At 51.2% G+C, this 15885-nt stretch overlaps 1 protein-coding gene across 4 annotated transcripts in view; it reads right to left on the minus strand.

The window, feature by feature from the left end:
• Window positions 1-7554: 7554 nt before the first annotated feature.
• The window catches only part of SCN5A (sodium voltage-gated channel alpha subunit 5), a 102192-nt gene continuing 93861 nt past the window's right edge, over window positions 7555-15885 (minus strand). For all 4 annotated transcript variants that reach the window (XM_050778345.1, XM_050778344.1, XM_050778348.1 and 1 more), the window contains 3 exons: window positions 15141-15245; window positions 13801-14071; window positions 7555-11092 (listed from right to left, as the gene is read on the minus strand). In XM_050778345.1, the coding sequence (XP_050634302.1) occupies window positions 9855-11092; window positions 13801-14071; window positions 15141-15245 (1614 nt within the window). In that variant the 3' untranslated portion in view covers window positions 7555-9854. The remainder of the gene's footprint in view (window positions 11093-13800; window positions 14072-15140; window positions 15246-15885) is intronic.

A 15885-nucleotide genomic window follows, 5' to 3' on the forward strand; every position in this document is an offset into this window, starting at 1 on the left:
CTGGCAATACTAAATGCTGGCATGGATATATAGCAACTGGAACTCTCATTGCTGAATGAAAAGCAAACAAATGCTTTGGAAAACATTTTGACAATTTCATATAAAGTTAAACATACACTACTTATATAACTCTGAAATTCAATTCCTAGGTATTTACCCAAGAGATAAAAACATAGCCAGGTGTGGTGCCTCACACCTATAATCCCAGCATGCCTGGGAGTCTGAGGCAGACAGATCACTTGGGCTTAGGAGTTTGAGACCAGCCTGCGCAACATGGTAAAACCCTGTCTCTTCTCCAAAAAAATTATCTGGGCATGTTGGTGCATGTCTGTAGTCCCAGCTACTTGGGAGGCTGAGGTGGGGGGATTGCTTGAGCCTGGGAAGATGAGGTTGCAGTGAGCGGAGGTCGTGCCAATGCACTCTAGTCTGAGTGACAGAGACTGTCTCAAACAAACAAACAAAAAAATGCCCAAAACACATAAGCCCACAAAAACATCTATATACAAATGTTCATGGCAGCTTTATTCACAATAACAAAAAATGGTAAACAACTCACATGTCCCTCAACTACTGAATGGAAAACAAACTGTGGTATGCCCATATAATGGAATACTATTCAACAATAAAAAGGAACAACTGATACAGACAATGACATGGATGGATCTCTAATGCATTATGCTAAGTGAAAACAGCCAGGCACACAAGGCTACATATGAAAATTACTCCACTTATATGAACTCTCCAGAAAAGGCAAATCTATAGGAACAGAAAATCGATCAGTGATTGGCAGGAACAGCGGACTGACCATGAAGGAGATGAGACAACTTCTTGATGTGATGGAAATGTTCCATATCTTAATTATGGTGGCAGCTGTACTGCTTAAACATTTGTCAAAACTCATCAAACTGTGCATTTAAGAAGGGTGCCTTTTATTGTATATAAGTTATACTTTCTTAAAACTGATTAAAAAATAAAAACAATGGGCTGGGAAACCAAAGAAAATAGGATGGTCATGGTCGGCCTTATTGCAAAAGTGACCTCTAAGACTTGGAAAAGAAAGCAGGGGAGCTAGGGCTGATCCCTGGGGGAAGGGCATTCCAGGTGGGAGAGAACAGTCAGCGCTTCAGTGCCAGGCCAGGACATGCTCGGCCTGCTCAGGAACCCGTAAGGAGTTGGTGTCGCTGAAGTGGAGCAAGAGGCCGGCCATAGCGGGACTCAGCCAGGCAAATGGGCAAGGGATGGATCAGGTCTGGGTGAGGGCTGTGGAAAGGCTTTTCCTCTGGGTGAGATGAGGCTGCTGGAGGGCTCTCGGTGAGCATGATCTGACTTGATTTTAATAGGACCATGCTGGCTGCCGTGTTGAGAGCAGTTGGGGACAAGGACCAGTGAGGAGGCTGCTGCAAGAATCCAGGAGAGAGATGATGGCGGTGCAGACGAACGCAGTGGCAGTGGAGATGTTGAGAAGGGGTTGAACCTGGGATATATTTCGAAAGCAGAGCCAACAGGATTTCCGGCCGGATTGGATGTGGGGTGTGAGAAAAAGAGAGGAGGCAAGGATGATGTCAAAGGTTTTGGCCTGAGCAGCTGGAAATCCAGCCGGGCACCCCCGTGGGGGCTGTTGAGTGGTTTTAACTGTCTCCTGGGGCCTGTGGGTGAAGCTGAGACAGAGACCGAAGGGAGGGGCTAAGCCCTGCTCCTGGCTCTGGGGCTCAGGGAATAGGCTGCACATACTGATTATTCCATTACCCTTTATTTATTGGCCTTATTGGCTTTTGTCATTTCCTCGTCTCCTGTCTGGAGTGATGGCTATAAATGTGACAGATTGATACAGGATACAGGAGCCCCAATTATCTCTCTTAAACCGGCTTCTCTTAAACAGGGAGGGCTCTTGGGCAAGCCCTCCCTGCCCTCTGCCTTCCTTGCCACAAGTCCTACAGTCTTCCGTACAGAAGTGGCCTGGTTCTGCCAGGGAGGTAGTGATGCCTGGGAGGATGAGTGGCAGACATGGGCCCCAAGGGGAGACAGCTCCCAGGACAAATACTGGAGGCAAGCTCGGCCCCCTGGCCAGTTGCACCAAAGATCCCAGTGCACACTCCCTGATGCTCTGCCTCACACAGAGGCCAGCACGGAGTAGGGCAGGCGGGAGGACAGGATATACTGCTGGCTGCTCAGCCCACATCCGGGGAAGGGGGCTCCACTCTGACCTTGCACGCCTTTCTGGAATCCGAGCCGGCCTGTCTGTCCACAAAGGCCGGGATGATGGGGTTTTTCTCTCCGGCAGCAGGTGCCTGGCAGCTGCCCGGGGATGCCAGCTCCGTGAGCTGGCATGGGAGGAAGTGCTTGTCAGGATGGCCATTACATGTGCTGGGCTCAGGCTGGCCTGGCCCTGACCCCTGCCACTCAGGCTGGCTTGGGAGGGTGGTGCTTCCTGAAGGGACCCTGGGGTCCCTCTGGGATGCTCTCAGATGGAACCTGGCAACTGCCAGCCTTTAAGTATCATTTCTGAACTAAGTTCCTCACCCATCCTCTCTGCTTGATTGTTCTCTGGCCTGTCTGCCTGCCTCTGTCCCTGGGAAAGTCCTGAGGGCCCTGGCCCAAGGAGGTTTGGGACAGGAAGCCTGACATTCATTCCTGGGATTTCAGGGATCTCCCTGTGCCCCTCCTCATCCCTGACAGACTGACTACAGCCTCTGTGCCTTGTGTGTGCACAAGTGCATGGTGAATCCACATGTGTTTCTCCATCTGGCGAGAATTTCAAATGGTCCTGTGTCTGACCTCCTTCCAGAAAAACAGAGTGGAAGGTGGGACTGCTGGTGAGAAAAGGGGCAGGAAACTTGAGGGGACAAGAAGGGTTCAAACAGAGGAGCAGGTCCAGGGGAACTCAGCAGAGAGTGAATTGGCTGATCAATCAGTTTTTCTTCTGCAAATATTCCCAGCTCCTTATCTGTGCCAGGTGCTGGGGCAGGGGTTGAAGACTGTGTTATGAACAAACAGGTCTGGCCTGGCCTTGCACAGCCGTTAGACTCACAGGTGGGCTGCACAGTAACAGTGTGCTTAGAGCAATGGTAGGGTGCAAAGGCACCATGCCAGCACACACAGAGTCTCAGAAGCAGCCAGGGTCAGGAGACACTAGTCCCTGCTGTTTCTCTGAGCCCATCAGTGGCTGCTGTTTGGCATCTTTGCCACCACACCCTTGCCTCGCTCTCAGTTACTGTCCCCAGTTGCTGTCTCTGCCTGTAGGAGTGCCTGGGCTTCTGTCTCCCTGGCCCCTCCCAACCTCCTGGGCTTTGAGTCTCGTGGCCATCAGGGCTGATGTCAGAGGAGCTCCTGGCACGGAGGTAGGGAAGCTGCCAACACTGCCGTGGCCCCCAGGGTGAGAGCTGACGTCTGTCCAGGAGCATCTCTCTCCCTGCCAAGGGCTGAGATCTCTGGGCTGCATGCTTTCCCACTGACACAGGAGCCGCATCCATCACTCACAGAGCCACCCGCTGCCTGGACCTCAGCCTCACCCCAGAGTGACCCAGTGGCAGCTGCAGCCTTGCTGCAAGCACAGGCCTCCTTTCCCGGCCTCAGCCACGTCCCAGCCTCACTCACTCCTCCTTCCAGGTGAGCCCGCCCACATCCCAGGCCAGGTGAGGGCCCACCTCAGGCAGCCAGGGAAGACCCCACCCAAGGGGCTGAGAAGCCCGGGCTCCAAGCCTTGGTTTCAAGAACAATGCAGGAAGCTTCCCGCTGGCCCAGACCAAGGCGGTAGTTAGGATCCCTGGAGCTTGTGAGAAAGACCTGACTCCCCCACAGCCTCACGGTGGGGTCGTAGTCTCCAGCTTCCCTCCTCTCCTCACACACGCAATAGTCATTGAGTTACCACCATGTGCCAGCCACTGAGCTAGTCCCAGGATGCAGTGCTGAGTAAAGCAGACATAGACTCTGTTCTTGTGCTGCTTTTAAGTTCTTTTCACTGAGATTCCTAGTAAAAAGTTTATTCTCTGTCACTCACCAGGACACACACACGGGCACTCACCCAACTTTTATATAGAGCTGAATCAACAGTTTCGCCAAACAACACTCACTCTTACCACATGAGATACACCGCTATTTTAAATTCTGATATTCTTTAAAAAACAAAAAAACCCAAAAAACTGGACACAGTCTGCCATTTGAAAAAGTTCTTGTGTGGCTGGAGAAAGATGGTTAACCCAGTGGTGAATGGACTATCCCTGTCCCAGTTTGGACCAAGGAACCAATATCGGAGGTTTCAGGGCACTGAACCACATGCCTCTCCTATGAAGTTGGTTTGCAAGGGAAATAAATGGTGCCACCCACTTGGGCCCCTGGGCACATCAAGGATATAAAAAGGGGTCTGAGAGAGTGGAGAGCTGTGGGACCCTGGGAGCCAGTTTCTTCGGAGAGAGCTGCTGCTGTGCTGTTTCCAGGACCCGAGCCTTCCTTTGCAGGAGGTTCTGGCAAGGCTTGTGGCAGGTACACACCACCTTCTAACTCCGGGCAGGCCAAGGGGCCTCCAGAGCTTCTCAGAGAGCTTTGAGGTGTTGGAGACACAGAGAACTGGGCCTGCAGGATCCAAGAAAGCTCAACTGGATGAGCGAGTGTGGCCTGACTCCTGCCCTGAGAACCCAGAGGAAGGGTTGTGGGCCAGCAGTGCTGGGGCTGGCTGCAGAAGGCACTGCTGTCAGGGCATGGCCACTACCCAGAGTAGGTGGGCAAGTGCTCCAAGTGTTTCTTATGGGCCAGAGGTGGGCAGATGGAGAGAGAGCCACTGTGCACCACTATGACAGGGCCACCTGGAGGGACAAGGGGCCTTGCCAGGAAGGGCTAGGCTCATGGTTCCCATGGGCAAAGGAAGAGATCATAAGGGGGCACCCAGAAGAGAGATCCCACAAACATGCCTTGTGTGACAGCATCCCTAACCATCTGCCTGGCCTGGGGAGGAGAAGCCACCAGCCACCCTGTCTCTGACAAGTCATGGGATCAAATGCTCTCTTGGCCTGGCTGAGTCTGTATTTACAACACAAACTGACTAATTAGGTAAAATAACCTAAGACTGAGCTGCAAAGCTACAGGATCTGCCCAGGTTTTCCCCAGGGTCAGGGAAGATGATCACCACTGAATGAAGCTGAAAGGGACAGGAAGGGACAGAGACCAAGCCTGGGTTCTATTACATCCGGGATCGTGTTTGTTCACACAATGGCTTTGCCGGGTTTGCACAGAGCGCGGAGGGCTGTTGCAGGGAAGCATCGAGAGTGGGCACATTGTGGGGAGGGGCCGGGCTGTGTCAGGGGAGGTTCCCAGAGGAAGGGACACGCAGGGAGGCGTGAAGGCCAAGTGGAAAGGAGAAGAGTGTTCTGGCAAGGCTGGGAGGAGGAAGAGTCTGGAGCCTTTGAGGGGTTGGAAGAGATGCAGTTAGAGGTTGGCAGGGCTGGGGGGACCTCTGAGGGGGTTGCCTTGATCCTAAGGCAACAGAAAGCCACTGTGCAGTCTTCTCCAGGGGGTAATTATATCACTCTGGTAGCTGAGTGGAGAAGAGTTTGGAATGGATGAGGTTAGAGGAAGGAGCTTCCCTGGTGGCCTCCATGAGGTGAGATGCTGGCCTCACCCAAGGAAGGGACAATAAGATGGAGCCAAAAGGTGGGATTGAAGGAGGTGGAGCCAACGGGGCTTGGACCAGGTGAGGGGTGAGAGGTGAGGGCTGCATGTGGCTGAGGATGGATTTGTAGGAGCACCTTCACAGATAGGCTCAGGGTAAGGCAGAGGAGCTCAGAGTTGGCTGGGCTGGGCCTGAAAGCTCTGGAGATGTCCAAAGTAAGCAGCTGAATCTGCTGGCCTGGGGCTCCAGGGAGAGACCTGGCCTCAGGAAAAGATCAAGACTCTTCAAAGCCATGGGAAGGGAAAAGAATGTGTTTTCCAGTCTTTCTAGGATAGAGCACAGGGCCTAAAGAACTTGAACATTAGACACCAGAGGATGTTCTGCCAAGGGAGGCTGAAAAAACAGTCAATAAGATGGGAAGAGGCACAGGCAACAAAGAAAAAATAGACAATGGAATTCATGAAAATTAAAGTTTTGTGCATCCAAAGACAGTATCAACAGAGTAAAAAGGCAGCCCACAGAATGGGGAAAAATATATGCAAATCATATATCTGATAAAGAATTAATATCCAGAATATATAGAGAACTTCTAAAAGTCAACAGTGACAAAGAAAACAACCACATTCAAAGGACCTGAATAGACATTTCTCCAAAGAAGAAATACAAATGACCAATAAGCACATGAAAATATATTCAGCATAACTGATCATTAGGGAAATGCAGATCAAAACTACAATGAGGTCGGGCACAGTGGCTCATGCCTGTAATTCCAGCACTTTGGGAGGCCAAGGCGGGTGGATCACCTGAGGTCAGGAGTTCGAGACCAGCCCGGCCAACATGGTGAAACCCCATCTCTACTAAAAACACAAAAATTAGCTGGTGGTGGCTGGTGCCTGTAGTTCCAGCTACTCGGGAAGCTGAGGCACGAGAATCACTTGAACCCGGGAGGCGGAGGTTGCAGTGAGCTGAGATCGTGTCATTGCACTCTAGCCTGGGTGACAGAGTTGGGACTCCATCTCAAAAAATAAAAAACAAACAAACAAACTACAATGAGATACCATCTCAGACAGATTAGGATGACTGCTCTTTGAACAAAACAGAAAATAACAAGAGTTGATGAGGATGTCGACAAACTGGAGCCCTTGTGCTGTGGGAGACAGTATGGCAGTTCCTTAGAAAATTAAAAATAAAATTGCCATATGAAACAGCAATTCCACTTCTGAGTACCTACCCGAAAGAATTGAAGGCAAGGTCTCAGAGAGTTGTGCACTCATGTTCACAGCAACATTATTTACAATAACTAAAATGTGGAAGCAACTCAAGTGTCCCTCAGTGGGTGACAGGGTAAGCAAAATACATACAATGGAATCTTATTCAGCCTTAAAAAGGATGTAAATTCTGAAAATTTATGAAAAAAATTAAGAAAAAATTCTGAAAATTCTGAAAAAATAATCCTAAAAGAGAAGGAAATATATTGTAACCTGGATGAACCTTGAGAACATTATGGTAAGTGAAATAAGCCAGTCACAAGAGGACAAATATTGCATGAGTCCACTTATATAAGGCACTTAGGATAGTCGAATTCATCAAATATTGTATGATTCCACTTATATAAGGCACTTAGGGTAGTCGAATTTGTAGGGATGGAAAGCAGAATGGCAGTTCCCCGGGCTGGGGGAAGGGAGGAGTGGGGAGTTAGTGTTTAATGGGTGCAGGGTTGTAATTTGGGCTGACACAAACATTCCTGACATGGACGGTGGTGATTGTGGTACCACAGTATGCATGTGCTTACTGCCACAGAACTGTAGGCTTAAACCATGGTTATGATGGTCAGTGTTATGCTCTCTCAGCAAGTTCCCCAGACTTGCTCGGGATGAGGCCATCTCCCAGGCCCTCGGGCCTCTGCTACCACTCTTGTCAAATCTCAGCATAAGGACAGAGCCTAGACCAGGTCATGTAAGCCATTTATTGGTTTGTTTTAAAAATATGTATTTTATTTATACATGAAGTTTGGTGAGAAGTGCTCTATTAATTCAGACAATATCTGGCACTTGATGTCTGTCTTTCCCTCCTTTTTCCTACTCTCTTTTCCCCTCCTGCTGATCATCGTGCAGTTCTGGAAATCAAAAAAGTGACAGCCAGGCTAAAAGCTAAGGGTTGGGTCCGGCTCACCCCTGCCCCCAGCCACACCGTCTGCAGCCAGCCCCAGGCACCTGTCTCAAGGCTCACGGGCTGTCCACACACATAAAACCACAGTCTCCTTCCGGCCAGCTGGGCTGGCAGCCTGGCCTGCCTCCCAACCGCATTCTTGCCTGTGCAGCGGGCGGTGAGCGCCCAGCAGGGGCACACACCTCTCCAAACCTTGAGAGCAAAGCACAGAGATCTACAAAAATAGGATTTCCACTTGGAGAAACGTCGCTGGGACAGTTAAACCATGCCCCACACTGGACTCAAAGGGAACACAGGAGAAGAGAACTAGATCTGTCGGGGGCATGGGTCGGGTCTGGGGTTGCCACCAAGGGAACTGGGGTGACAAGAAGAAACATAATACTTTACTCGCCGGCAATGCCCCCCCTTCAGCACTGCCACAAATGTCCAGCCCTCCGACAGCTCGGCGAGGTAGGTTAGGAGCAGCCAGCCCAGAGCGGGCAGGTGAGACTGAGGTGGCCTGGGAGGCATGCGCCTGATGGAGGGGCTCTGTGGGAGAGCTGGAATGGGGCAGCCAAGCCCCTGCCTGCTCAGGCTCCGCCAGTTGACCCTGTCACCCCAGGGTGACAGTTCTCTATGTTAAAAGATTTGCATATGCTAAATAGGATTGTCAGCAGCTGAAGAGGTCCTAGGGGTGATTGGACTAGTAAAATATTTTTCCCTGAAAAAGCCTTTTCACAAGACCTATAGGACCACCTGGACCTTGTCCCAAATAGGTCCTGTGTGTGGGTGCCATCAGGATCCCGGGCTGAGCCAGAGAGGCTGGGCCTGACCACAGTGCCCCCTCTCTCAGAGGAGCCATGGTTCATTCCCCTCTCTGGACACGAGAACTGGGCCTGACCATCCCTTTCCCTGCAGAGGGCACAGGGCCAAGCTCCCCTCCCCACTCCCATGTCTCTGTGTCTGGAGGGGAGCTGGGGACCACACAGAACACTCCTCCGCACATGGTCCAGAGAGCCCTGGGAGATGGCCAATTCTCTCTCTTCAGGTAGGCTGAGGGGCCACCATGGCTCAGGGCTGGTGAACTTCTTAGCCCCAAACCCACATGGCTCAGCCTTCTCTTCCCTTGGCCTGTTGGGCAGGGCCTGCCAGGTTCCAGGAGCGAGGACAAGCTGTATGCCAGGCCGTGAGTGGGGCTGGCACCCTTGTGCCCTTTGGTTTTATGGTTAATACTCTTATGGGAGGGGAAGAAAAGGCAACTATCAGTGCCTAGGGCCAGCCCTGGGACCCAGGCCACTCTCCTCTGGAAGCCTTTTATTTTTGTAGGACTGACAATATGACCTGCGTGAAAACGCAGGGGGAAAATGGGACCTTGGAGACAACAGAAAGCCAGAGTGAGCCCCGTGGACAAGAGCCCCATCCTTGGGGGGCCGGCAGGGAAAGGCCTGTCTCCCTTAGAGTGGGAGTCTGGGTCCCATGGCCTGTGTCTGGCCTCCATGTGTGAGGACTGTGTGTGTGTGCTTGTGTGAGTGGGGGGTTCAGCCCTCCCAGCATCTCAGGTCACGTGGGAGGGGCCCTCATTCGACCCCTGGGCAATGAAGACCTGTGGGAGCCACACTGGATTCCACTTCTGCTTTGAGAACAGAGTTCTGGCTGCTCCACAGACACTCTTGTTCAGGGTTAAGAAGAGACAGCGTGAATTGCTGCCCATGTCCATGGAAAAATCTTTAGCTCTTTGCTCAAGTAAAAAAATATCAAATATAATAAATTTATGAAAGCCCATTCACAACATATACAGTCTCAATTTTATATTTCGTCTCAGCAGCTGGGATGAAGTTGCTGTCCAGAGCCCCAGGGCATTGCCTGACCAGACCAGGTCACAGGTCTGTCTGAGGCCTCCAGACACAGGCCAACTGCTCCGGCTGTCCACGCAGCACCACAGAACTCTGCCTGGTTGATCCACGGGGCTGAGGCCCATTTCTTACTCCCAAAGCCAGGAAGGCCCCAGGCTGTTTGTGACTGACTGCATTTGGGTTTGCCGCGGTGCAAAAGGCTGCTTTTTGGTGTGTCCTGGCCAGCTCACATGATGTGTCCAGGCCGAGGCTCACACGATGGACTCACGGTCCCTGTCCGGAGACGGGGGGAAGTCGGCGACATCTTCACTGTGGCTGTAGTCAGAACCCGGCACCTGGATGTTATCGCTGGTGGCTCTAGTGACACTGTCATAGGAGGGTGGGAAGGAAGTGGAGGAGATGGAGGAGCTGGAGGGTGGGCCAAAGGGCCGGGAGAAGTTCTCATTCATCACATTGGCGATGAGGCCCTCTCGCTCAGGGGCATCCTCTTCAGAGAGGCTGCTGCCCGTCTGCTGACGGAAGAGGAAGGAGGCATGCTTCACAGAGCGTTGCAGCAGGTGCCTGCGGAAGGCCCTCTGGATAACCATGGCTGACACCTCCTCGTGCTTGCGCCGGAGTGTGGTGGTGATGGGCTCATAGGAGATCTTGGATGGGTTGGCTGCCATGAACTTCTCCTCCATCTGGATCTTCAGGGCGTCCATCTCCCCAGACTCCCCCAGAACCCTTTTGGTAAAGGCAAAGAGGATGTCCATGCAATGGATGCGGTCCCCACTCACCATGGGCAGGTCCATGTTGATGAGGCTCATCTGGTTGGGCTTGGCGATACGGAGTGGCTCAGACAAGGCATCGGCAAAGTCAGACAGGACCGAATACTCAATAAACTGAGTGGCCTCTGGGTCAAACTTCTCCCAGATCTCATAGAACATGTCGAAGTCATCCTCACTTAGGGGCTCGGTGCTCTCCTCTGTGGCCACACTGAAGTTCTCCAGGATGATGGCAATGTACATGTTGACCACAATGAGGAAGGAGATGATGATGTAGGTGGTGAAGAAGAGGATGCCCACAGCTGGGCTCCCACAGTCCCCCCGAGAGCCATTGCTGTTTGGCAGAGTGGGGTCACAGTAGGGGGGCCCGGTGTTGAGGATGGGGCTGAGGAGGCCATCCCAGCCGGCTGACGTGGTGATCTGGAAGAGGCACAGCATGCTGTTGGCGAAGGTCTGGAAGTTGAACATGTCGTCGATGCCAGCCTCCCACTTGACATAAGCGAAGTTGGCCATGCCAAAGATGGAGTAGATGAACATGACGAGGAAGAGCAGCAGCCCGATGTTGAAGAGTGCAGGCAGGGACATCATGAGGGCAAAGAGCAGTGTGCGGATCCCCTTGGCCCCTCGGATAAGTCTGAGGATGCGGCCGATTCGGGCCAGGCGGATGACTCGGAAGAGCGTCGGGGAGAAGAAGTACTTCTGGATGATGTCCGAGAGCACAGTGCCTGTGGGAAACAACAGAGACTGTGGCTACTGGTGGTACCTCGGTCCTCTAGCCAGCATCACTGTGCAGGGGTGGGGGAGTCTCTGTAAGGCAAGGAGCCAAGGAGAGGTGGCCCTTCCAGGAGGATTGCGTCCACTGGGCATGCTAGGACTCTGCCTGCTCCTGCCTGTCTGAGTCTCCAGGTCTGCATCTGTCACCCAGAAAAATGGGTCCTTTGCAGGGTTCCTTCTCAGCCCCCTCATTCCTTAATCTTCAGTGTGTACCTGCACAATAGAGCTGTCCTAGGCCCATCTTCTGTATCTTGGGTTCTCAGGCCAGAGGGGCTCTGCTTAGCATCCTGCCCGCCCAGCTTGGACTAGCACTCAGGCCTTTTAGCTCCTTGCTATTCAAAGTGTGGTGTGAGGACCAGCAGCCTTGGGATCTCCTGGGTGCTTATCAGAAATGCAGAATCTCAGTTCCACCGCAGCCCGCTGCATCTTAATACACCCGGATGATTTATGTGCCCATCGAAGGGCATGAAACACTGGCCCAGAAGTCAGTGCTCCCTGATGCCACACCATGGCCAGTGTCTTCTCTCAGCCTGTCTGTGATGGTTCTTATCACCCTCCTAACTCTGCCACCTTTGAGGGCTTCACTACCCCTGGGTCTCCAGTGACTACCTGGGTTTGGAGTTTTAAGGGGCATGGATATAAATGATAGAATAAAGAGTGAAATAAACTTGTCTTATATGGCCCAAGTGCCCTTTCCAGACTCCTTATATAAAAATGTCACTGACTGACATGTGTCCAGGGTTTACGGTCAGTGGAGCAATGGGCCAAGCACTTTATAGCCATCATTTCATTTAGTCCTTCCCGTTGTCCTAGGAAGTGAGCAGATGCCATCATTCTCATCTTCCAGAAGAGGAAACAGAGGTGAGGTAACTTACCCAAGTTGCCACCTAGTGAGTGAGAAGCTGGGATTTGACTCAGACATTCGGGCTCCAAGTTCATCTCTTAACCACTCCTCTCTGGTACTGCCCAAACCCCGGGCCAGGAGATGATCCTAAAGTACATGCTGCACCTTCCAAAGCCTCTGAGACTGTCCCTCAATGGTTCCATTCCTGTTGCTCACATCCTGCATTCTCTAAAGTTCCTCTCCAGTCCCATGAGGCACGCTCTCACCCTCACCCTGCTTGAGACCCCCCAGAGATTCCTGACCCTACTCTGTGCTTCCATCTGCCCATCACTATAGCCACAGCAGTGCCTGCCTTAGCCCCTGCATTATCCTTTGCATTTACCAGTGGCAGAGGTTGTATATGGCAGAAAGATGAAAGTTACAGTTACTGTAAGGCAGAGCCCCATGGGGGTGGAGTTAAGAGTTTGGGCTCTGAGCACAAGTGACAAAAGAAAAAATGTAAGTAAACTGGACTTGATTAACATTTAAAACTTTTGTCCTTTAATAGACACCACGAGGAAATGAAAAAACTCACAGACTCGGAGAAAATATTTGCAAGTCATATATCTGATAAGAGACTATGATCCAGAATATGTAAACTCTTACAACTCAACACTAAAAAGAGAAATAACCCAATTAAAAAATGAGCTAAGGATCTGAATAGAGATTTCTCCAAGGAAGATATATAAATGACCAACACACACATGGAAAGATGTCCTGCATCGTTAGTCATCAGTCATTTGGTTTTGCAAATCAAAACCTCAAGGAGATATCACTTCACACCCACTAGGAGGGCTCCCATAAAAAGAATGCAGGCAATAACAAGTGTTGGTGAGGGCGAAATAATCGGAATCCTCATACATTGACAGTAAGAATGTAAAAAGGTGCAGCCAAATTGAAAAACAGTTTGGTGGTCCCTCAAAATTTTAGATAAGAGGCTTTCAGGGGCTGAGGGAGAGGGGAAATGAATGGGGAGTGACTATTAAATGGGTAGAGTTTCCTTTGGGAAAGGAAAATATTCTAAAATTAGATAGTGGTGATGGTTGCAAAGCTCTGTGCATATACTAAAAAACACTGAAATGTATACTTTAAAGTGACTTTAAAGTTAACCATGAATTTTATGGCATGTGAATTATGTCTCAGGAAAGCTGTTATATAAAAAAAAAGATCTGAGCTCTGAGGTCAAACAGACATGGGTCAGGATTGGGTCTCTGCTTCTCCCTAGCTGTACAATCTCCCTCCTTTAGTGCTGAATTGACTGGGTGAATTGCATGAGGCAGGTATGTCTGAAAGAGTCTGGCATACACCTTGGCGGTTAGCTCCAGAATTTTCCATCTTCAGGGATAACTTCTACTCTGGAGGGCCACCTACTCCCCATCCTTGGGGACCCACCTCATCCTTAGTGAGCTTCCTTCTCCTTCAACCTAAGTGCGGGCAGAACTAGCCTCCACAGCACCCACTCCCATTCCCAGACTCATCCTTGAAGCTATCTAAGCAGTTAGAGAACTGTGTTCCCAGGTCCTCTGGAGGGTGGGGCCAGGAGGGAGTGCTGGGTCCTCTGCCAGGTTGGTCTCCTTGACCCAAGTGGACCCTTCCAGATAAGTTCTCTCTGGAGAGGTGTGTGTGTGCATGTATGTATGAGGGGAGGGGGGTGAGAAATGCACTGAAAAAAGAATGAAAGAACCTAGGGTTGTACGTGGCATTCAGCAGAGACTCAGGGGCCGGACGAGAGGCCTGGCTGGGGAGGGCTTCTGTCCAGCTGACTTGTATACCCACCCACGATGGAGAGGATGACAACCACGAAGTCGAAGATATTCCAGCTGTTGGTGAAGTAATAGTGGCGCAGGGCAGCCAGCTTGACAATACACTCGCCTGTGAAGATGGCCACAAAGAGCAGGTTGATCTTGGCCAAGATGTTGATTTTCTCAGGACTTTGGTCATCTGTCTCCACCATCATGGTCACCATATTCAAGCAGATCAGAAACATGATGGTGACATCAAAGGCCTGCTTGGTCACAATGTCGAATATGAAGCCCTGGTACTTGTTCTGAAAGGAGAGGCAAATGGAAAGCGCTCAGCAGGGCCCTTGGGAGGCTGGCAAATGCCCGTTTCTGCCTCTCATCCCAGGCCACCCACCCTCCCACTCTACCCTCTAGTGAGCCCAAAACCCCTGCCACACTGCCACAGAGAGTGCAGAGGAAAAACTCCTGGAGGTTAAAGCCATTGGCTCTCCTGCTGAAATGCTTCCTGGGCTTCAAGGCCCAGCTCCAAGGCTCCATCTTCCATGAGGACTTCCATCATGGATCTTCAGGGGGAGATTTTTCCTGCCCTGAGCATCCTTAGCATACTGTTCACTGTGCTTCCCTTTCAGTTGCCACAGTCTGAAGGCTCAAGGGTAAATTTCAACTTCAACCCTAGTAATTATGTCAGTGCTTAGATTAATATATTTTCTCTACTTTTTAATGTAATTTATTTTATTTATTATACTAACCATATTTACATGTGTCTTTAATTGTAAATCAGCCCAGATTATTTGGGGAAAGAAGTAAGATTTTTTATATATATATATACACATTTTTTTTTTCTGTTCTCCCACTTAGAAAATATTATAAACACACACACACACACACACACACACACACACACACACACACACACACACACATTTTTTTGGATAATGGCTTGATTGGGCCAAGGGAGTCAGTCTTTGAGAGGACCCCACTCTCCAGAGCTCTTGGCTCTCCCCACCAGCTAACTCAGGAATCCGGCTCCCTGACTGTTCTGGGGGTCCAAGGATGAGGCTCTGAGTGGGGTGGGGTGGGGCTGTGAAGGCTGCCCTGCTTTTCCCGAGGAAAGCCTGCATCCCGAGGAGACCTGCTCAGAGACAGAGGGTTCCTGTGGGAGGAGAGTGTCCCGGGATGCTACATCCTTCTCATACCTTCCTCCCTATCTGTATGAGGCTGGGACCTCTCTTCATGCTCAGACATCTGATAATGTCCCTCAGGCTGGGCTGAAAGACTGTGAGGTGGCCCTGATGGCTGGCCATGTGGCATGAAAGCTTCCCAGGGACCCCAGAAGATCCTCCCCACCCCCACAGAACCAGGAGCTTAGCTCACCAAGGGCCGTGGGATGGGCTTCTGGGGCTTCTTGGAGCCCAGCTTCTTCATGGCATTGTAGTACTTCTTCTGCTCCTCTGTCATGAAGATGTCCTGGCCCCCTAAGTGCAGAGAGAAGGCACCAACCTCATTCTGGGGTTCTCAGAGGCCCCAGCATGGAGGGCACCAGGATCTTGCCTCCTTGATGAGGATGCCAGGGTCAACCACCTCCTGGCTTCCTCTCCTGGACAAAATATGTCCCTATTTTGCACCATAGATTCTTCCCCAAATCTATTTATCCAGGAGCCCTGTCCCCTTTCACCTTGAGATCTCTCTGGCTTTATGACCTGCAAATCCAGTATCCACCCCCCGCCCTTTCCCCCTCCTAGCTCAACCAGCCTTCATGTTCTCTCTGTTCACTTAGTTTGTCTACAACCCAGTTATAGCCGCTCTGATGAAGCTCTGGGAAGACCCAGGGCCTCTGCACAGGCTTTACCCATGACCTCTGATCATGGACCAGGTGAACAGATGCAGCTCTCACACCAGCTTCTCCCAGGAGTCTCATCTCTCAGGTGGATTAGGGCAGACATGGGGCCTCCCACCAAAGCCCCTTCTTATGTTCTTACAGGCCTAGACATGTTACATCCCTGGACACACCCTTCTCCCCACCTCATTCCAGCAGCAGCAAGAAGAGAACCATCCCCAGCAGGGAAGGTGAGATGGGGCCCGGAGCCCGAATGGCCCCTCAATCCCCTGGCACCCAGCC

The sequence above is a fragment of the Macaca thibetana genome, chromosome 2 (genome assembly GCF_024542745.1).
Source record: "Macaca thibetana thibetana isolate TM-01 chromosome 2, ASM2454274v1, whole genome shotgun sequence".
Lineage (NCBI taxonomy): Eukaryota > Metazoa > Chordata > Mammalia > Primates > Cercopithecidae > Macaca > Macaca thibetana.